The sequence below is a fragment of the Saccopteryx bilineata genome, chromosome 1, assembly GCF_036850765.1.
Source record: "Saccopteryx bilineata isolate mSacBil1 chromosome 1, mSacBil1_pri_phased_curated, whole genome shotgun sequence".
NCBI classification, from domain to species: Eukaryota; Metazoa; Chordata; class Mammalia; order Chiroptera; family Emballonuridae; genus Saccopteryx; species Saccopteryx bilineata.
Window position 1 is genome coordinate 6,749,501 of NC_089490.1, and position 20,624 is coordinate 6,770,124.

Sequence of the window (20,624 nt, forward strand, 5' to 3'; positions counted from 1 at the left end):
AGAGGGAATCTGGTCATTTTTAAAAAATAAAACATCGGCCCTGGCCGGTTGGCTCAGCAGTAGAGCGTCGGCCTAGCGTGCGGAGGACCCGGGTTCGATTCCCGGCCAGGGCACACAGGAGAAGCGCCCATTTGCTTCTCCACCCCTCTGCCGCGCTTTCCTCTCTGTCTCTCTCTTCCCCTCCCGCAGCCAAGGCTCCGTTGGAGCAAAGATGGCCCGGGCACTGGGGATGGCTCTGTGGCCTCTGCCTCAGGCGCTAGAGTGGCTCTGGTCGCAACATGGCGACGCCCAGGATGGGCAGAGCATCGCCCCCTGGTGGGCAGAGCGTCACCCCCTGGTGGGCGTGCCGGGTGGATCCTGGTCGGGCGCATGCGGAAGTCTGTCTGACTGTCTCTCCCTGTTTCCAGCTTCAGAAAAATGAAAAAAACAAAACAAAACAAAAAAAAAAACATCGTTCAGACTTAAATATAAATAAAACAGAAATAATGTAAGTTATTTATTCTTTCTCTGCGGACCGGCACCGGTCCGTGGCCTGGGGGTTGGGGACCACGGCCTTAGTAGCACCAGGTGCCACGTCCCAAGTGCTGGTGGCAGCACGGCCCGGATGGTGGCCCGTTGCAGGGACAACCCGTGAGGTTTGTGCCAGAGCTGTCCCCGTCCTCCTCCCACGGCCGGGGCTCCCCTCGCAGCCCTTTGGTTGGGCTCAGAGCCTTGGTCTTGGGCCAGGTCATTCCTGCCTGCCAGTCTGTCACCTCTGTCACCTCCTGAGACCCTTGAACTGGCCTGGCAGCTTCCCTGGCCTCCCCCCACCCACACACACCCAGGGCCCAGGCAAGGACGAGACGCAGGGCTTTGGGACCCTGTCACCTCCATTCCTCTCCCCTCTGCCTCCCACAAAGGCCCCTGTCTCAGAAACGAGACACCCCCAGAGAAAAGAAGTTACTTTTGCTGACCTCTGACCCCAGGGCAGGTCTCTCCTCCTCTGACAGGTTCCAGCCCCCGGAGAGGAAGGACCCAGAAGTCCCGGCCTCCCTTGTCCAGTAGCAGCCACAAATGCCACAGCTCTGGACGTCTGAGACAAGGAAGGAAGCCAGACTATCGCGGGAGCAGCTCTCGGCTCCCAGGAGTCCAGCGGTCCCAGCGCCCACCTCCCTGTCACCAGGGAGCCTGTTAATTCTTCCTGAAGGCTCCTGTCCCACCAGGACGCCTGGCACCAGCTCCCTGGGCAGCCCGTGCCCGCCTGCCCTGGCACCCAGGCGTTTTGTGGGCAACTTCCCTTGTGGATAGCTTCAGGGCAGGACAAGAAAATGACCCAGACACTCCCCTCCCCTTCACTGTCTCACGGCGTACCCGAGGACGGGGTGGGGAGGGTAGCTGTGGAACGGACCAGGCAGGACTCGGTGTGTTTTCTCCTTCCTTGGACGCTAGCTCCCTGCGCCCTCCCTGCGCCCCGCCCCCCGGGGACCGCCCCCTGGAGACCTGTCTTACACACGCTGCTCTCTCTCCCTTTTCGCCTCTCTGGGAGCCGGTTCGTAGTTTGGCTGCGGGTGACTTCCAGTCTTGTCTCTAGCCTGGGAAACCCAGTCCTACGTGTCCAGGGTTGTTTTTTTTCTCCCATACAACTTCACTTGGATGTCCCGTCAGATTGAACATGACATTCACGGGTCCATTCCTGGCAAACGTTTTGGCGCACCTGCTCTGCTCCAGATCTGCTGAGACACCGGTGACCAAGGTGGCGGCAGGGCGCGCAGTGTGCTGGGAAGGCAAACTGCACACGAGGAATGACACATAAAAAGGTAGAGAGTGCAGAATGAACCGCCCACGGGCTCTGTCTCCTCCTCCACGGGCAGGTCACAGGTCACACGGCCCGCCATTCACCGGCATCCGTCCATTCTCTCCCTCCCCTCTCTGATGCACCTGCTCCTTTTCGTGTCTGGGACTTTTTTCCTCATGATATTCACACCCATATTCACACCCATAGTATATATCAGGGGTCCCCAAATTTTTTACACAGGGGGCCAGTTCACTGTCCCTCAGACCACTGGAGGGCTAGACTATAAAAAAAGTATGAACAAATACACACTGCACATACCTTATTTCAAAGTAAAAAAACAAAATGGGAACAAATACAATATTTAAAATAAAGAACAAGTAAATTTAAATCAACAAACTGACCAGTATTTCAATGGGAACTATGCTCCTCTCACTGACCACCAATGAAAGAGGTGCCCCTTCTGAAAGTGCGGCGAGGGCCAGATAAATGGCCTCAGGGGGCCACATGCAGCCCACGGGCCGTAGTTTGGGGACCCCTGGTATATATATTGGTGTTCATAGGTGTGTGTGTGTGTGTGTGTGTGTGTGTAACAGAGACAAAGAGAGAGGGACAGACAGGAAGGAGACAGATGAGAAGCATCAATTCTTCCTTGTGGCACCTTAGTTGTTCATTGACTGATTTCTCATATGTGCCTTGACCGAGGGGCTACAGCAGAGTGAGTGACCCCTTGCTCAAGCCAGCGACCTTGGGCTCCAGCTGGTGACCCCTACTCAAACCAGATGAGCCCAGGCTCAAGCTGTCGACCTCGGGGTCTCAAACCTGGGTCCTCTGCGTCCCAGTCCAACGCTCTACCCACTGCGCCACCGCCTGGTCCGGGGTGTTTATAGATTTTTAAACAGAGACCTTAAATGCCTCCTTTACTGAGTGAGCCACATAATATTGTAAGACCCCAAATAGCTTCCTGTCCTAATTTCACCTCTGAAAGAAATGTGATAATTTAGATGCATCTAATATCATGGGGGGGGAGGAGAATAAGGTCCTTTTCAAAACAAAACAAATTTAAAAAATTCTAATTGCTGTGCTCGCTTCGGCAGCACATATTCTAAAATTGGAACGATACAGAGAAGATGAGCATGGCCCCCGCGCAAGGATGACATGCAAATTCGTGAAGCGTTCCATATTTAAAAAAAAAAAATTCTAATTGCTTTCCCCATCAGCAAACTTCACTTTTTAGCAGCCATTGGGAAATACAAGGAAAAGGGAAGTCTCTAACAGGAAGTGACGTGAGCCGGCCACCACTTTTGGAACCAGAAGCACCTTCCATCACAGGGGCTCAGTCACCACGGGCACACACATGGCTCACGAGGGGCACACACGCGGCTCACGAGGGGCACACGCACGGCTCACGAGGGGCACACACACGGCTCACGAGGGGCACACACACGGCTCACGAGAGCCACACGCCAGCACATGTGACTAAAGCAGCGGACCCTTGCAGCCTTGGCCGTCCTCCTCCTCTGTCTGGTGCCACTGTGGCCGGTGCTGGCTTATCAGTGGGACTGGGTTTTTGTCGAGTCACTGTGTGGGGGGAGAGGGGGAAGCCCACCTGGCAGAGAGATGGCGGGGGGGGGGGAGCGAGGGGAGGGGTTGCTCAGGAGAGGGCGTTGCGTGGAGTCACGTTTATCGGAGCCCGCGACAGAGGAGCAGCAGAAGCAACCTCTCTCCTCTCAGCAGAGTGACCGGCTGGTGGCCACGAGGGACACCGTGCACCAGGGTTATGAAAGTAAGGAAGAGAGTCCTCGCAGTCAGGGGCAGCGAGGAGGGTTGGTGACGTTCGTGGAGCAGGGTTTGGGTAAGCCCAAAGCTAAGCAGGGCGAGGCGGCAGGGTCCACAGAGCCCGGCCTGCGACGTGGACCCGGCTCCAATGGCAACGGCCAGGTTGAGGTCGACGTGGGCGTATTCAGAAGCGCCTTGTCCGCCCCTGGGCTGGAAATCGGGGCTGCGTTTCTGCGTCAAAGTCACTGAGGTGTTCCCAGACCAGACGGGGATATTTCCTTCTCGCTGATATAATTTCAAACAGCAATTCTGCGACGGTCTGTGATTCTGAAGCCCACATCTTCCACCGACTGTGCAGGAAGGTGTGGGAGGTGTGGGAAAAGGGCAGGGAGATTCAACTGCAGCCCTGAGACAGGTCCTGGGTGCGGACTTCGGGACACCAAGTCCTGTGGGGGCGGAACGCCGCCCTGGCAAGCTCTACTCTGTTTATAGGAAGCAGCTGATCCCTGTGGCCATTTTCCGACATGCCTGGGGGCACCGGGCGGTCATCCTTCTCTGCACCTGAACCCATTCTAGACTAATGTGACCCAGGCCCTGCTCATCTGCTTGATGAGTAAAGAGACCAATAAATACGATGAGGCTGCAGAGATCTGGGCTCTCAGTCCTGGAGGCTGGGAGGGCCCTGGACCCATCTTTTCTCTACGTTGTGTCTTGTGTGGTTTTTTTTTCTTAAGTCCTGCAGCGCCCTCCTCTCGTGCACCGCCCCCGCCCCGGCCGAGCTGGCTGTGGCAGAAGGGACTGCAGCGATGCTGTCCAGCCACAGCGTGTCCTGGAGGGACACTCTCTGCGTGAACCTGCAGCTGGCCCTGTCCCTGTCCCTGTCCCTCCTGCATCCCAGGTCGTCATCCAGCTGACGAATGGCAGGGTAGACGGTGACTTTCTCCGTCTGGTTTTTACTTTCTCTCGTAGGATAATATAAAGACCATGGGAAGGAGAGAGATGGAAAATGCAAAAGGTAGATGTAGCAAGAAGTATGAAAAAAAGGGAAGAAAGGAGAAGTGGGGGCCCGCGAGAGTTGGGAGGATGGGGGAGGGGCAGGAAGCCTGTCTCTGGTTCAGCTGCCGGGAGGATCCATACAGGGTCTCCAGAAACGGGAGGATCCATACAGGGTCTCCAGAAACGATGAGCTCTGGGCCCCGCAGGCTCTCCACGTCCACTACAGAGGACACTGCCCGCGATTTCTGGGCCGGGGAGGGGGGAGGGGGCGCTCTTTTCCTGCCCTTTTATAACTTTACCCCAGTGAAAAGTAATTCACTTTTCTAAGTACCTCTTAGCACGGCCCAAATAGTTTGGAAATTTCAAAATACATCCTTAACGGCTAAGGGCAGGTAACAAGGAAATGGCCTCAGCGAGGACAGAAGCCACAGGACGCTCACCGTGGCCGTGGCTGTGGCCTAGGAGGATTCTGGGGCCCTGAGCCCTGGCCTGCATCCAGCCCGGAGCCCTGCTGTCAGTTGTCCCGGGGTGGCTGTGACAGCCCGGGCCGGCCGCTGCCCACATTTCTGCAGTCTCTTCTCCACCCTGCTCTTAATCTCCCATTCTGATGCAGTTTTCTTGTTCTGTTTTAATATATATATATATATTCCTATTTTCCCACTTCGGCCGTGTGTGTTCCTGTAAGTGGTCTCTACCATTTATAGGATGAGTCAGAGTAAATACAGAACAAATAAATGAAAATTTCACACACCAGCCAACTCATTGTTGGCGTAACTTACAATCAACTTAGTTGAGTTTTTCCCCTTCCTTCCTTCCTCCTTCCTTCCTTCCTCCTTCCTTCCATTTTTTATTTATTGATTTTAGAGAGAGAGGAAGGGAGGCAGACACACCCCTCTGTTCCCGCACGTGCCCTGACCAGGAATCGATCCGGCGAGCTCAGCGCATGGGCGATGATGATGCTCTAACCCACTGAGCTCTCCGGCCAGGGCCATCATCAACTTACTTGAGTTCCTTCTTTCAGATGCTCTGGATCCCTCTCTATGGTGAGAACAAAGTGAGGACTCACCAGCCGTGAGCGAGCCCTTCCCGGGTTTAGGATCAAGGTTTAATCATAACTTAGCATGTGGTGAACTGTTGACTAGGTGTGAGGTCCGGAGCCAAGAGTGCACGAGCGCCGCGTCCCCTTAGCTCCGCTGACCCACCTTTGCAAAGGGCGCGCACACCTGTTACCTGGCGGAGACCGACGCACCTTTCTGCAGACGCGGACGAGGCGGCAGGCGGCTCTAATGCGCCTGCGCAGAGCCTGCGCTCTCAGCGCGGCGTTCAAGGCCTGGCCGACCAGCAGGCCTTCAGCTCCCTGCAAATCTTTTTTTTTTTTAATTGAAGTATAACTTTAGGAAGTGCATGAATCTCAAGCGTACAGCTTGATTCATTTGAAAATGTGTACACACCTCTAGAAACCACCACCCAGTTCAAACTGTGGCACATTTCTAGCAGCTGAGTCGTTCGTTTCCTTCGGCCCCGCCCTGCCAAGACCTGCCCAGCCCGGGCGAACTGTTCTGACTCTGTTATGAACTTTCCTTTATATTCTGACCTGTTTTCACCGACAGGTTGGTTGGTTGGTTCACACGACAGAAGACTCCCTGTTTCTGGGAGACGCTACCCCTGCGTACAGGTGTGTGGTGTGGACTTACCCTTGTCTAAAAGCCTAGCGGCACACGACCTCACCAAGGCAGCGAGCCACCGGTCAGGGCGGCCACCGAGGGTCAGGGCGGCCCCGTGCTCAGGGGACTGTATGCACAAGCAGTGGGAAGAGAAGCCGCAATAGCACACCCACCAAAAGAATGAAAGAGAACAGAGGAAAAAAAAAAAAAAAAAGAGTATTGCTAAGTGCAAATTTGTGATGTTTGACAGTCCAGGAAGGTTTAATGATACGGATGGAAGAGGCCACTCTAATAACGTTATTTCTTGTTCGTTTGCTGGTTTGTTTTGGCTCTTTCAGAGGATGTTCTTTCCCGCTGATAAACAGACACGATAACCTCCATGGCCACGCCTCGGCCTTTGTCCAGATCTGGACACAGGATGAGGGTCTGGAATGTCCCACAGCTCGGGAAATGAACTGGTCCGTGGAGGAGCCCGTGGCTTTGGGTGTGGAGTGAGCCATGGAGTGGCTACGAGCTGAGCCTTGGCCACGAGGGTGGCGATGGCGTGAACCACAGCGGCATGCTGGACGTGGGAGAGGCCACAGAGCAGTAGCCACGAAGTGGATCACAGACCAGACTGCTGAGGAGGCTGTGGAGGGGAGGAGGGGGTATGACCATGAACCAGGCAATAGAGGACGCTGTAGAAAAGAAAACATTAGGGCCCTGACCGGTTGGCTCAGCAGTAGAGCGTTGGCCTGGCTGTGGAAGTCTTGGGTTCAACTCCCAGCCAGGGCACACAGGAGAAGTGCCCATCTGCTTCTCAACACTTTCCCCTCTCCTTTCTCTCTCTCTCTCTTCCCCTCCCACAGCCAAGGCTCCACTGGAGCTAAGTTGGCCCCGGGCACTGAGGATGGCTCCATGGCCTCTGCCTCAGGCGCTAGAATGGCTCCAGTTGCTACAGAGCAATGCCCCAGAGGGGCAAGAGCATCGCCCCCTGGTGGGCATGCCGGGTGGATCCCGGTCGGGCACATGCGGGAGTCTGTCTGTCTGCCTCCCCCCTGCTTCTCACTTCAGGGAAATACAAAACAAAACAAACCCCACAACAAAACAAACCACACACACAAAGAAAAGAATATATTAGGGGAAAAGGCAGTGATGTCCATCAAATGGGTCTGGAAGTGCTTCCAAAAAAGGCCATCAAGCGGACAAGATTAATCTGCCCTCTGCCGGCCAGAATAGGGGACAATATCTCTGCCACCGTATGGGCGAGCTGGGCTAGAGAGCACGTGGTATTTAGATCAGTAACCGAGAGAAGACGGAGACTCAGAGTGACTGAGGAGAGCTCTGAACCAGGCTTTACATCGCGGGCGTCTGTCAAATCTGGCGAACGTGGGCTGCCGGCTACCTTCCGGGAGCCTCTCCGCACGGGGGCGCCGGAGGCGGGTCCAGGACCTGCGCAAGGGGCGGCGTGTTACAGGGAGCCGGGGTGCAGCGCAGGCCCCGCGGGCTGCCGGCTACCTTCCGGGAGCCTCTCCGCACGGGGGGCACCGGAGGCGGGTCCAGGACCTGCGCAAGGGGCGGCGTGTTACAGGGAGCCGGGGTGCAGCGCAGGCCCCGCGGGCTGCCGGCTACCTTCCGGGAGCCTCTCCGCACGGGGGGCACCGGAGGCGGGTCCAGGACCTGCGCAAGGGGCGGCGTGTTACAGGGAGCCGGGGTGCAGCGCAGGCCCCGCGGGCTGCCGGCTACCTTCCGGGAGCCTCTCCGCACGGGGGCACCGGAGGCGGGTCCAGGACCTGCGCAAGGGGCGGCGTGTTACAGGGAGCCGGGGTGCAGCGCAGGCCCCGCGGGCTAACGCGTCAGCGCCTGGCTCAACTAGAGTGAGACCGCGCTGCCGTCATGCGCTTTGGGGTCTGAAAAACGTCTGTTTCTGAAGGGGACACTGAGGGGAGGGTGTCAGAAATCTCCCCCGAGAGTCCGTGAATCGCGCGCGACGTTCTTCATTTTATAAAAAGGTCAGAGCAAGGCCAGTTTATCGACTCACTTTGTAATGAGAACAACAAAAAGCACGCTCAGAGCAGTAGTAAGATTATTTCTTAAACAGGGGAAAATGGCCATCCTTTCATAGTCTTTGTGAAAATCTTCAGTCTAAAAAAGGAAAAAACAACAGAGAATGTTAAACACACTGTTGGGTGCATTTCTAAGACTTCCACAGAAAAATGGGCACAACACCTGTCTTACTGGATTCTGAAAAGAAGACTTTCACACCAGGGACCTCTCCTTCATTGAAACACAGTCTCATGCCTGACCGGTGATGGCGCAGTGGATAGAGCATCACCCCGGGTCTCTGAGGTCCCAGGTGTGAAACCTCCAGGTTGCTGGCTTGAAACCAAAGGTTACTGACTTGACCCCATGGTTGCTGGCTTGAGCAAGGGGTCACTGGCTCAGCTGGAGCCCCCCGGTCAAGGCACATCTGAGAAAGCAATCAATGAACAACTAAAGTGACACAACTATGACTTGATGCTTCTCATCTCTCTCTCTTCCTCTCTCATTCTTGCTAAAAAAGAAACGAATGAAGGAAGAAAGGAAGAGAGAGAGAAAGAAAGAAGGGAAGAAAAAAAGAAAGAAAAGAAAAAAAAAGAAAGAAAAAGAAAGAAAGAAAAAGAAAAACATGGTCTCACATCAAGGATTATCTTGGCAAACATTACCAGTTGACATTTCCAGGACCCCAGCTGTGGGCATGGCTTTTGTGGCCGTTTGAAGGGGCAGATTTCAGAAGCAGTGGGAGGTCACCTCTACTAACGCCAGGCTTGAGGTCTGACCGTGGAGGAGATGGTGAAAGGTACGCAGCGGGCATTCTGCGAGCGCGTGTGGGCAACCTGATCTTCACGGATCTGTTGTCCGTTCTTCCTTTTTATTTTTAAATGAAGTACAGCTGACCTATAACATGACATGAGTTTCAGGTGTACAACACTCACACACCTGTGACATGGTCGCCCGGCAAGTCCAGGTAACCTCAGTTCAGGTTTGCAGCTTCAGACCCTCCAAACCCGGCAGGCAGAGACCCCGTGGAGCCGCCCGGGCAGGCAGGGACCCGTGGAGCCGCCCGGGCAGGCAGGGACCCCGTGGAGCCGCCCCGGCAGGCAGGGACCCCGTGGAGCCGCCCGGGCAGGCAGGGACCCCGTGGAGCCACCCCCGCAGGCAGGGACCCCGCGGAGCCGCCCCCGGCAGGCAGGGACCCCGCGGAGCCGCCCCGGCAGGCAGGGACCCCGTGGAGCCGCCCCCGCAGGCAGGGACCCCGTGGAGCCGCCCGGGCAGGCAGAGACCCCGTGGAGCCTCCCGGGCAGGCAGAGACCCCGTGGAGCCGCCCCCAGCAGGCAGGGACCCCGTGGGGCAGGCAGGGACCCCGTGGAGCCGCCCCCGGCAGGCAGGGACCCCGTGGGGCAGGCAGGGACCCCGTGGAGCCTCCCGGGCAGGCAGAGACCCCGTGGAGCCGCCCCGGGCAGGCAGAGACCCCATGGAGCCGCCCCCGCAGGCAGGGACCCCGTGGAGCCGCCCAGGCAGGCAGGGACCCCCCGTGGAGCCGCCCCGGGCAGGTAGGGACCCCGTGGAGCCGCCCCGGCAGGCAGAGACCCCGTGGAGCCGCCCCGGCAGGCAGGGACCCCGTGGGGCAGGCAGGGACCCCGTGGAGCCGCCCGGGCAGGCAGGGACCCCCGTGGAGCCGCCCCGGGCAGGCAGGGACCCCGTGGAGCCGCCCCGGGCAGGTAGGGACCCCGTGGAGCCGCCCTGGCAGGCAGGGACCCCCCGTGGAGCCTCCCGGGCAGGCAGGGACCCCCCGTGGAACTGCTCCACGCCCTCCAACCTCCTCCGTCTCTGGGAAGGACCTTCCCCCTTGTGCTGTGTTTCCTCCCAGTTTCTTCCACTTGGAATCTAGATATTTATGCTTTCCTCTCTTTCTTTTGTCCTTTGTTGTCACGTGCTTATTCTATGCCAAACGCCATGATGGTACCTTTAAAGACACCACCCTTTATTTCTCAAAAAAAAAACAAAAACAAAAACAAAAACAAAAAACAAATGAGAAGTTGAGTTTTTGGCTCCTTAAGGGGCGAGGAACCTTGACTTAAAATAATACCCTGAAAAGCTGAAAACGGTGGGCTAGAAAGCCTTCTTTTTTTTTTAAATTTTTTATTTATTTATTCATTTTAGAGATGAGAGAGAGAGAGAGAGAGAGAGAGAGAGAAGGGGGGGAGGAGCAGGAAGCACCAACTCCCATATGTGCCTTGACCAGGCAAGCCCAGGGTTTTGAACCAGCGACCTCAGTGTTCTAGGTCGATGCTTGATCCACTGCGCCACCACAGGTCAGGCCTAGAAAGCCTTCTTAAAGGAATCAGGGAGTGGGCAGGACAGCCAGGAATGCTGAAACGAAAGACTAAGTTAGGAACTCAAGGAGGAATGACAGGACTGAAACCACGGACCGGTCAAGCCCGGTGCACTTGACCTTTAATAGCAGCAGCCAAGGTGGGGACGCCGGCAATTCATGGGAAGCCTTCCGGAAGAGCGCATGCAACCTGGAAATTCCCACCTCCCCTCAGGAACTGTATAGGTACGGTTGCCTGTCTCTAACCTTGGTGTGGGGGGGCGTGTCTTGAGGAACAGCTGTAACCATAACACTTCACAAGGTTGGCAGTCCCACATCATGAGTAATTAATAAAAAAAACTCAAGCCTACCATTTAATTTAAAAGAAGCCTCACATGGGAACGCCTCCCTACGCTTGACCCAACCGCGCACTTTCTCAGTGGACGATCAGACGTTCATCTCAGGCTTCCAGGGACTTCTCCAGATGACGTCACAAGAAAAACAAATTCGTGGTCACAACTCTCGCTGGCAGAGGGAAACACACCGGGAGCGAGAGCCAGCAGGAGAGGAGAGGGAACCGAGCCGCAGGATCAGATCCACGGGAAGTGGGGTGTGCGGGAGCGAGCAAGCACAGAATGTGAGGCAGGTGGGCTCAGGTGTGTGTGGTGGGCTCAGGTGGTGCGCTGACACCCACGCTCCATCGCAACGACAGCATCCTCAAGTTTTGGTTGAGGCACGTATGTGTCCGTCCACCCAGAGGGCGTATTGCCCGGTCTCTTCTGAAGCCGAGTGTCCAGTGTGTGACCATGTTCTGGCTTAGGGTGTGTGAGCAGACAACAGTAATCTCTCAAACCCAAGACAGAATTACAATACTCAATAACAGGAGGGTATGAGTTGGGAGATGGGTCATAAGAATGAAAGCGTGCCGAGGTCCTTGTGTTGTTTTGGAAAAGAGGAGAATATTACTTACGTTTAGACTACAGTAAGCCGACTTGTCCTTCCACCTGTTCAGGCCGTCGTGGGGTGATTCTTGTCTGTGCCCTGACCGGGGATTGAACCCGCAACCTCAGCATGTTGGGAGATGGCCGTAACCAACCGGACCGCTTGGCCAGGGCCGGTGGCTTGTTCTCGGACATTAGCAGCCTCCCCACACCCCCAGGCCTGAGGGACTGCAGAGGTGACTGCATTGAGCCCTGGGTCTCTCTCCCCCGTTCACTCGCTGCACATTGCTGAATGCCCACTGCAGACCAGCAGGGCTCATTCCTGTTTTGAGAAATGTGGAGCCTTGCCCCCTTAGCTCAGGCCATTAGGGCTGCATCCTTGCTCAAGCCGGCACCCGGGACTGCCTGGCCGGGAAACAGAAGGAGAACAGGTTTCTGGCCCCATTCCTGCCTCCGAGGGGTGGGTCCCTTCCACTCTGACAACCTTGATCTCCTGGTCCCATTCTACTTCCTGCTGCGGCCCAGCCCAGAGCCCTGTCTAGTGTGATCATGTCATTCTAATTTTTTACCTTCCTCTTGACCCCTAGTCCATTCCTTCCCAGGCTCAGCATTGTTTTTGTTAGCGGCTCAGCGCTGACAGAAGAGCAAGTCAACTGTCCCAGCTCCTCCCCGGCTCACAGGAGGCTATAAAGGCCCCCGCAGCGCGTCCATGGTAGAGAAAGAGGCAACAGCATCGCCCCGGAGGGAAGGCTCAGGATCCCAGGCACCCGCTCTCTCTCACCTGCGCCCGGGCTCACGGTTCTCCCCGAGAACGCACGCACGCACAGGAGACCCAGGCGGCCGACAGCTCCAGCCCTCGTCTCTTCGCCTGGGACTCTCCTATTTCTGAGGACTGCTGCTCCTTGCCTTCCAGGTCGTGGCCACATCTGGGGCTCCAGCCAGCGTGCCCTCCGGCCACCCACCCAGAGGCAGGTCGAGATGCAGAGAGGCAGCATTCCCCTTAAGTGTTGGTTACTATTGCACCTCCTGCTTTTAAAACATGGTGAGTGATTTTATTCCAAGTTGGGGGGGGGGCTGAGAACCTTTGGGGGACTGTGGAGATGGTGACCGCTACTACAGTAGCTCTGGGTGTCCCCTGCCTGGTCACCGCTGTCTTACTCCGATCACTTCCGTCTAACAGCCAATCACCAGGCAGGCAATCAGGGGACGGTGTTAAAACCGGGTCCGAGTGCCTGCGTGGGGATCGCAGCCCCCATCTGTTCCCTGTGCTGTTTGAGTGAGCTGTTGACCACCTCGGTGGATCGGTTCCTGCGTCTATAAAATGGCAATGACCCGGGTGATATGGCTGGAAGGGCGTGTGAAACATTAAGAATAAGAAGAGTGGACTAGTTGTTTTTTTTTTTTTTACACTATCACTCATTGACATTCTACAAACTTAATTCCTCTCCTGTTTCTAACCTGATTTACATCAGCCTACATCAACCTCAGATTGAGGGGAACAGGATTCAAGAGTCAAAGCTGATTTCCGCCTTTGGCTCTGGCCGGTTGGCTCAGTGGTAGAGCATCGGCCCAGCATGTGGAAGTCCTGGGGTTCGATTCCTGGTCAGGGCACATAGGAGAAGTGACCGTCTGCTTCTCCACCCTCCACCTCCCCTTTCTCTCTTTCTCTTCACCTCCCACCAGCCATGGCTCGATTGGCTCAAGCGCATTGGCCCCAGGTGCTGAGGACGGCTCAGTGGAGCCTCTGCCTCAGAGCTAAAAATAGCTCGGTTGTGAGCATGGGCCCTAGGACAGGGTTGCCGGGTGGATCCCAGTTGGGGCACATGCAGAGAAGTCTTTCTCTCTGTGTCCCCTCCTCTCACTTAGAAAAGAAAAGTAAAAAAGCTGGTTCCCACCCTGTTCCCATAGCCCTGAGACTCAGACCCTCCGTGGGCCATCTCCTGTTGCCCAACCGGAAAGCATGACCCCTTCGAGAATTCATCACGTTGAATAAAATGAGCCCTCTTCCCAGCTGGACTCGTCTGTTCCCCAGAACCTCTCAGGCCAGGCCCACTCTCTCTTCCACCTGTCACCTCCGCTTCTGGTCCGTCTCAGTTTCCTCTTCACCAAGATCACGATTCTGATCTTCACCCCAATTTGCATCCCATTGCAGAATTTGGGGACCTTCCCCAAATCGCTATACTCTAATCCTATGTTAGTTCACATTAAGACTGAGGAAAATATATCCACGGGCAGAGTGGGGTGATGGGCACTCCCGTCCCAGTTGGTAGTAAAATGAGTCACAGTGAGAGAAAGAAAGGCAGGCCCTGGGCAGCCGTCCGAGCCTGTCTGTCCTTCGGCTGCGGGGGACAGAAAACAGGCAGGGTCTCCGCTCCGGCTGAGCCACCAGGGAGGTCAGACAGCTTCCCCGTTCCCGCGGGATGGACGGCCCATGGTCCCGGGAAAGCTGAGACACTGGATCCACAAGGAACCCGTGCTGCGTCTGCCACGGAGGCCGGGAAGCCCCTGGCGCCTTTCTGCAAATAGAATCACTCACCCCTTCAGCAGAGTCGGACGCCCGGGCCCCGCCTCGGGCTCTGACTCATGTCTCGTCTGTAGTGGTTTGTGTGGGAATCCTTTTTTTCTCAACAAGCTCTCCAGGTGATCCTAATGTCGGTGTTTTCTGAATGACACGCTGAGAAATAGCTTCCGAGAAAAAGGGAGCAACACTACTTTACGAACGAATAGATCGGGGTGCACTGGCCTCACCTGGGTCCCACAATGCCTTTATAGTCGTTGTAATCAGGGCCAGACCGTGTAGAGCAGAGTTGGAAATGAGCTTTACCGCCAGGAGAATTAGGACTGGAGACCCCAGTGTGGGGGCGGGGCAGGGGCAGGGCGGGGGCGGGGGGAGGAGGAGGCTCAGGCTCAACATCCTGGTCCACAGGCCCGTTCTACTGCCCACCAGCCACATAACCCTGGGCTGGCTGCCCCGCCCCGCCCCCGCCTCAATGTCTTTGCCTGAGCTGGTGATCATACTAGTACAGGGGTCCCCAAACTTTTTACACAGGGGGCCAGTTCACTGTCCCTCAGACCGTTGGAGGGCCGGACTATAAAAAAAAACTATGAACAAATCCCTATGCACACTGCACATATCTTATTTTAAAGTAAAAAACAAAATGGGAGCAAATACAATATTTAAAATAAAGAACAAGTAAATTTAAATCAACAAACTGACCAGTATTTCAATGGGAACTATGCTCCTCTCACTGACCACCAATGAAAGAGGTACCCTTCCAGAAGTGCGGCGGGGGCCGGATAAATGGCCTCAGGGGGCCGCATGTGGCCCGCGGGCCGTAGTTTGGGGACCCCTGTACTAATATCTAGCCTGACCAGGAGGTGGCGCAGTGGATAGAACTTGGGACGCAGGGGACCCAGGTTCGAAACCCCCGAGGTCACTGGCTTGAGTGTGGGGTCGCTGGCTTGAGTGTGGAATTATAGACATGACCCCATGGTCGCTGGCTTGAGCCCAAGGTCACTGGCTTGAGCAAGGGGTCACTTGCTCTGCTGTAGCCCCCTGGTCAAGGCACATATGAGAAAGCAATCAGTGAAGAACTAAGGAGCCACAACAAAGAATTGATGCTCCTCATCTCTCTCCCTTCCTGTCTGTCCCTGTCTCTCTCTCTGTGTCTCTGTCACGCACACACACAAAAAACAATAGTATCTATATCATAGGCCTGTGTGAGCATTAAGGAGAAAGCATATGTGCTCAATACACACATATATATTTGCTATCATTTATCGTCACCGGGTGTAACCCTCAGTGGTCCTAGCACATCCACTGTAACCTCTAGTAGCACCAGCAGAGCCTCCAGCACTAAACTCAGCTCAATTCCAACAGGGGCCAGCACAGCCTCCACCAGTGCACCCAGTGTGACATCCAGTGCACCCAGTGTGACATCCAGTGCACCCAGCACAGCCCCCACCAGTGCACCCATCACAGCCCCCACCAGTGCACCCAGCACAGCCTCCATCAGTGGACCCCGTGTGACATCCAGTGCACCCAGCACAGCCCCCACCAGTGCACCCAGCACAGCCCCCACCAGTACACCCAGCACAGCCTCCAACAGTGGACCCAGTGTGACATCCAGTGCACCCAGCACAGCCTCCAACAGTGGACCCAGTGTGACATCCAGTGCACCCAGCACAGCCCCCACCAGTGCACCCAGCACAGCCTCCATCAGTGGACCCAGTGTGACATCCAGTGCACCCAGCACAGCCCCCACCAGTGCATCCAGCACAGCCTCCAACAGTGGACCCAGTGTGACATCCAGTGCACCCAGCACAGCCTCCAACAGTGGACCCAGTGTGACATCCAGTGCACCCAGCACAGCCTCCATCAGTGGACCCAGTGTGACATCCAGTGCATCCAGCACAGCCTCCATCAGTGGACCCAGTGTGACATCCAGTGCACCCAGCACAGCCTCCATCAGTGGACCCAGTGTGACATCCAGTGCATCCAGCACAGCCTCCATCAGTGGACCCAGTGTGACATCCAGTGCACCCAGCACAGCCTCCACCAGTGGACCCAGTGTGACATCCAGTGCACCCAGCACAGCCTCCAACCCTGTATCCAGTGCCACCACAGGCTCAGGGGCACCGTCTCCGACTGGGACGCGCCCCACTCCTGACGGAACGAGCACCAGTGCTGCCACCGCGGTGACTACAGGGAGGCCCAGTGGGTCCCTGCAGCCGTGGGAGATCTTCCTCATCACTCTGGTCTCTGTTGTGATGGCTGCGGGGTTCCTTGCTGGGCTCTTCTTCTGTGTGGTGAGTGTCTGAGGACGGGGCAGTGTCCCAGGGAGGGGCGGCCAGGATGCAGGGGGTGGGGGACCAGCAGGCGGAGGGAAGACCCGGAGGGAGGTACAGGAGAGACGAGGCCGCTGGCACCGGCGGAGGAGCGGGTCACGGTGTGTGTGGGGGAGGGCAGGGGGCTAAGAGAGGGAAATGGCTGGAGGCCGGGGAGACGGGTGGGCGGGGGAGACAGCTCCAGAAGCGGCTCGTGGTAAAGGTTTGGAAGAGGGAGACACCATTTTGAAACCACCACCTCTTCTTTTTCTAGAGAAAGCCCTGGTCCCTGAGAGATGTCGTTGACCCAGCTGTCTACCGCCCCCACGGCCCCGATGCAGGCCCAGGGCCTGGAGGGAGTCACGGAGCCCACCACAGGCCCGGGTGGGGCTCTAAGCGGTTCTGGAACAGGCCCGTATCCTCAGAAGCCATGGAGATGCGAGGGAGCTACCACTGACCCTGAGTGCAGCGGAGGCCAGCGTGCCACGTGCTTCGTGGGGGAAGCCGGCCTGGGGGTCTGAGTGTCCTTCCATGCGTCCCGGGAGTCCCCTCCCGGCTTTGTCTGGCTCTGTGACAGACTTGGGGAAGGTCCTGACACCCTCTCTGTTGCTTTTCCCAGACATTGGAAAGAGGAGGGCGCTCTTCTTGGTCGTTTAGCTGAGAAATAAACGCATCCAAAATAAATGGCGGAGAGATCCTGTGTGCGCGTCTGCGCCTGCGCCTGAGTGGGGTCTACCGCGCCGGGCGGGGGTTTCCCGGTTCCAGGGGAGAACCCGGTGCAGGCATGCACCTGGCATGCAACACCTCCACATCAAATCCAGAGCCCTCCTTCACGTGTCCCCACTCGCCAATGCTTCTTGCCCGAAGCAGGACGCTTGGCGAGGAGTCCCTGAGACTCACACAGGTTGACACGGGGGTGAAGTGCCCGAGGGGGCCAGGCTAGGATTCTAGGGGCTCACGGAGCCGGCCTGTGGCCCGCGGAGGTCAAGGTCCCGTGCACGACGGCGTGGAGGGTGCAGCGGGCCGGGTGTGCTCACCGCCCGTCACAGCGTGCCGGGCGTTGGCCTTGGCTCTGGACGCGGGCCACTGGTCAGAAGGCAGGTGCTGCCCCGCGCTTTGCTCCCGGAGCGCGCGCCCGGCGGATGGAGGCAGAGAGGCGGCGCTTCCCGCTGTACCAGGGAAGGTCTTTCTGGCTGATGTCTACATTTTTTAAGGGGTTCATGCATTCCCCTTCCTGTCACGGGTGCAGGGCAGAAGGCTCCCTGACCCTATGGGTTTCGGAGGACACAGGGAGCTGCTCCGGAAAGTTGAGTCACTCCAGGTTCCGTGAGGCAGAGGGAAGGCTCCCACCTGGGACGCAGCCCTCGGGAGACAGAGAGCAGGTTGCCAGGGGCTTCGCCGCAGCCCGCCACCGCCGTGAAAACTGCTTTGGCTTCCAACACTCCCCGGGTTTCTCAAATCCCAACAGTTGAACCTAATTAGTGAGGTCATGCTGAGCCGCGGGACGGAAAGGGACCCAGAATCCAGGGGAGACTGAGTTGGACCCCCCCCCCCCCGGAAAGATGCCACCCACCAGTGTGAACTGTGGGAATAGCGGTGTGGAAAACGTGAAAATAACTGCGATAAGGCAAAAAGCAGGCAAAGCAACCCTTTTAGGCAACCGAACATCGTAAAACGTGCTTTCCCGCGTTTGAAGTTGGAATAGACAAAAATGAAAAAGACTGTCCACTGTTGAGAATGACATTACTAACCGGGATGAGCAAGGCAGGGAAACAGCTCAGAAACGAGCTCCAGGGATGAGAACCACCCGGAAGTCGGGGACACCTGGGGACACACCCCGGAGGACCAACGTAGGAGGAATAGGTTCAAATCAGAGAAAAGGAAGGAAATGGATGGAGGAAGTGGAAGAAACACAGGGAAGAAAGATCTGACTGTGCGGATTGAAAGGGTTCCCCCAGGCCCTGGCTGGTTGGCTCAGTGGTAGAGCATTGGCCCAGTGTGTGGAAGTCCCAGGTTCGATTCCTGGCCAGGGCACACAGGAGAAGCGACCATCTGCTTCTCCACCCTTCCCCTTCTCCTTTCTCTCTATCTCTCTCTTCCCCTCCCGCAGCCGAGGCTCTATTGCAGCAAAGTTGGCCCGGGCGCTGAGGATGGCTCCATGGCCTCTGCCTCAGGCGCTAGAATGACTCCAGTTACAATGGAGCAACATCCCAGATGGGCAGAGCATTGCACCCTAGTGGGTATGCTGGGTGGATCCCTGTTGGGCGCATGCGGGAGTCTGTTTGTGTGCCTCCCGGTTTCTCACGTCAGAAAACTACCCCCAAAATAAAATAAAATAAAATGTTCCCCTAACTACATCTCTGTAAATAAACTAGAAACCATCGACTTACCTATTTGAAACAGGTTAATGATATGATATGTAAGTTACATCTCAATAAAGCTATTAAAATATTATTACCAGGCATGGTAAAGATTGTGAAATAGCCCTGGCCAGTTGGCTCAGTGGATAGAGCATTGGCCTGGTGTGCGGATGTCCCAGGTTTGATTCCCGGTCAGGGCACACAAGAGAAGCCACCATCTGCTTCTCTCCCTGCCCCTCTCCCCCTTCTCTCTCTCTCTTCCCTTCCCTCAGCCAGTGGCTTGGTTGGTCCCAGTGTCAGTCCCAGGCACTAAGGATAGCTTGGTTGATTTGAGCATCGGCCCCAGACAGGGGTTGCTGGGTGGATCCCAGTTGGGGCACATGTGGGAATCTGTCTCTCTATCTCCCCTCCTCTCACTTAAAAAAAGAAAAGAAAAGAAAACAAGAATTGTGTAAATAAAATTTTTGGTTTCTAAAGATAAACCAGTGACTCATAGTAAAGAGCATTTGGTGATAGAGACGAGAAGGGAGGAAACCACGGTGAGAAGTTTATCTCGTGATTAATTCGCTGGTTATTCTGTGAATACGTATCTTGTTACTCCCAGAAACCCGAGGTGTTTGCAGAGTTAGAAAGCATCGTTACTCAGCTTTCGTCATGGAACGCTCCTCCCCCCAACGCAGATGTTTTCACCCTGTGGAGCCCCAGCTCAGGGAGCAGGAGTCCGGGGCCGGGCAGGTCCGGCACTGCCCCTGCCGGACCTGTGCTTCCGCTCTGGGGGCCGGCACGGTGACCCCCGAACACTCCGCCCCGCGCTCTCGCCGGTGCACGAAGACTTTCTAAAGAACGTCGTGCGGGTGTAGGATGTTTTACAGGAGTCGTTTCCAGATTCAACTTCCATATGTACATATTTGCCTAAAACCCAACTGTCTGAAAAGACCTCTGTGGTTGGAGCAGCAGGCTAGGTATGCATTTCTAACCCCCCTTAACAGCCGCTCACCTTTTTCTTTCTGGTCTATTTTTTTTTTCTTTCTTTTTTTTTTAGCGAGAGGAGGGGAGGCAGAGACAGACTCCCGCATGCGCGCCCCAACCAGGATCCACCTGGCAAGCCCACCAGGGGGCGATGCTCTGCCCATCTGGGGCGTTGCTCTGTTGCTCAGCAAACCAAGCCCTTCTTAGTGCCTAAGGTGGAGGCCATGGAGCCATCCTCAGTGCCCGGGGTGAACTCGCTCTAATCGAGCCATGGCTGCAGGAAGGGAAGAGAGAGAGAGAGAAGCGAGAGGGGGAAGGGTCGAGAAGCAGATGGTCGCTTCTCCTGTGTGCCCTGACCAGGAATTGAACCCAGGACTTCTACACGCTGAACTGACTCTCTACCACTGAGCCAACCAGCCAGGGCCTGGCCTCCTATTATTATGGGGCAAATAAAAGGATACCTCAAAAATTTCTTCTAATTTAGGCATCCGATACCCAGAGTAGGGCTTCATGCTCTCTCTGCCTCGTACGAATTCCTCTTAGAGCAGAGGTCTCAAACTCAACTCAGCATGTGGGCCGCAGAGCAAGATCACAGCCGTTCGGCGGGCCGCACTAGGTCTACAAAAGGCAACTGTTACGCAACACTTTTCTCACTGCGGTTGAAAACAAAAAAAAAATCAATACAAGCACAATCGTACATGCAGTTTACTCAGTGTCACAAAACGACCAGAAACTGTAGTTCGCATCACAACTGCTGTTAACTAAGCTAATATCTAGCTAGGATGCTAGAGAAATGAAAAACATAAGTAGGCCCCTAGGCTTACTTAATTTTATCCAAAATATTTTGAACTTCGTGGATTAGTCTGCGGGCTGCACAAAATTGTTTGGCGGGCCGCGAGTTTGAGACCCCTGTCTTAGAGGCTAAGTGGTGCATGTTAAGATGCTTTCTATTTGGATCTATTGTAGAGCAGTGGTCCCCAACCT

At 56.0% G+C, this 20,624-nt stretch overlaps 1 protein-coding gene, 1 long non-coding RNA gene and 1 other non-coding gene across 5 annotated transcripts; 2 read left to right on the forward strand and 1 right to left on the reverse strand.

Moving 5' to 3' along the window:
- Window positions 1-2,852: 2,852 nt before the first annotated feature.
- On the forward strand, window positions 2,853-2,959 carry LOC136321603 (U6 spliceosomal RNA). Its single transcript, XR_010728750.1, has one exon. It is a non-coding gene; the product is annotated as a U6 spliceosomal RNA (small nuclear RNA).
- A 4,378-nt stretch (window positions 2,960-7,337) lies between these two features.
- Window positions 7,338-12,006, reverse strand: LOC136321995 (uncharacterized). Of its 3 annotated transcripts, XR_010728851.1 has the most exons (4): window positions 11,514-12,006; window positions 8,895-9,126; window positions 8,231-8,334; window positions 7,338-7,641 (listed from the first exon to the last, which is right to left on the reverse strand). It is a non-coding gene; the product is annotated as an uncharacterized lncRNA (long non-coding RNA). The 3 variants fall into 3 exon arrangements; XR_010728849.1 differs by lacking the exon at window positions 7,338-7,641 and having other exon boundaries at window positions 7,811-8,334; XR_010728850.1 differs by lacking the exons at window positions 7,338-7,641; window positions 11,514-12,006 and adding an exon at window positions 10,049-10,092 and having other exon boundaries at window positions 7,811-8,334.
- Window positions 12,007-12,200: 194 nt separating this feature from the next.
- On the forward strand, window positions 12,201-16,995 carry MUC21 (mucin 21, cell surface associated). Its single transcript, XM_066254268.1, has 3 exons — window positions 12,201-12,526; window positions 15,365-16,293; window positions 16,586-16,995. Exons 1-3 carry the CDS (start codon window positions 12,463-12,465, stop codon window positions 16,766-16,768), a joined length of 1,176 nt encoding a protein of 391 aa, XP_066110365.1. The 5' UTR covers window positions 12,201-12,462; the 3' UTR covers window positions 16,769-16,995.
- The last annotated feature ends 3,629 nt before the right edge of the window (window positions 16,996-20,624 follow it).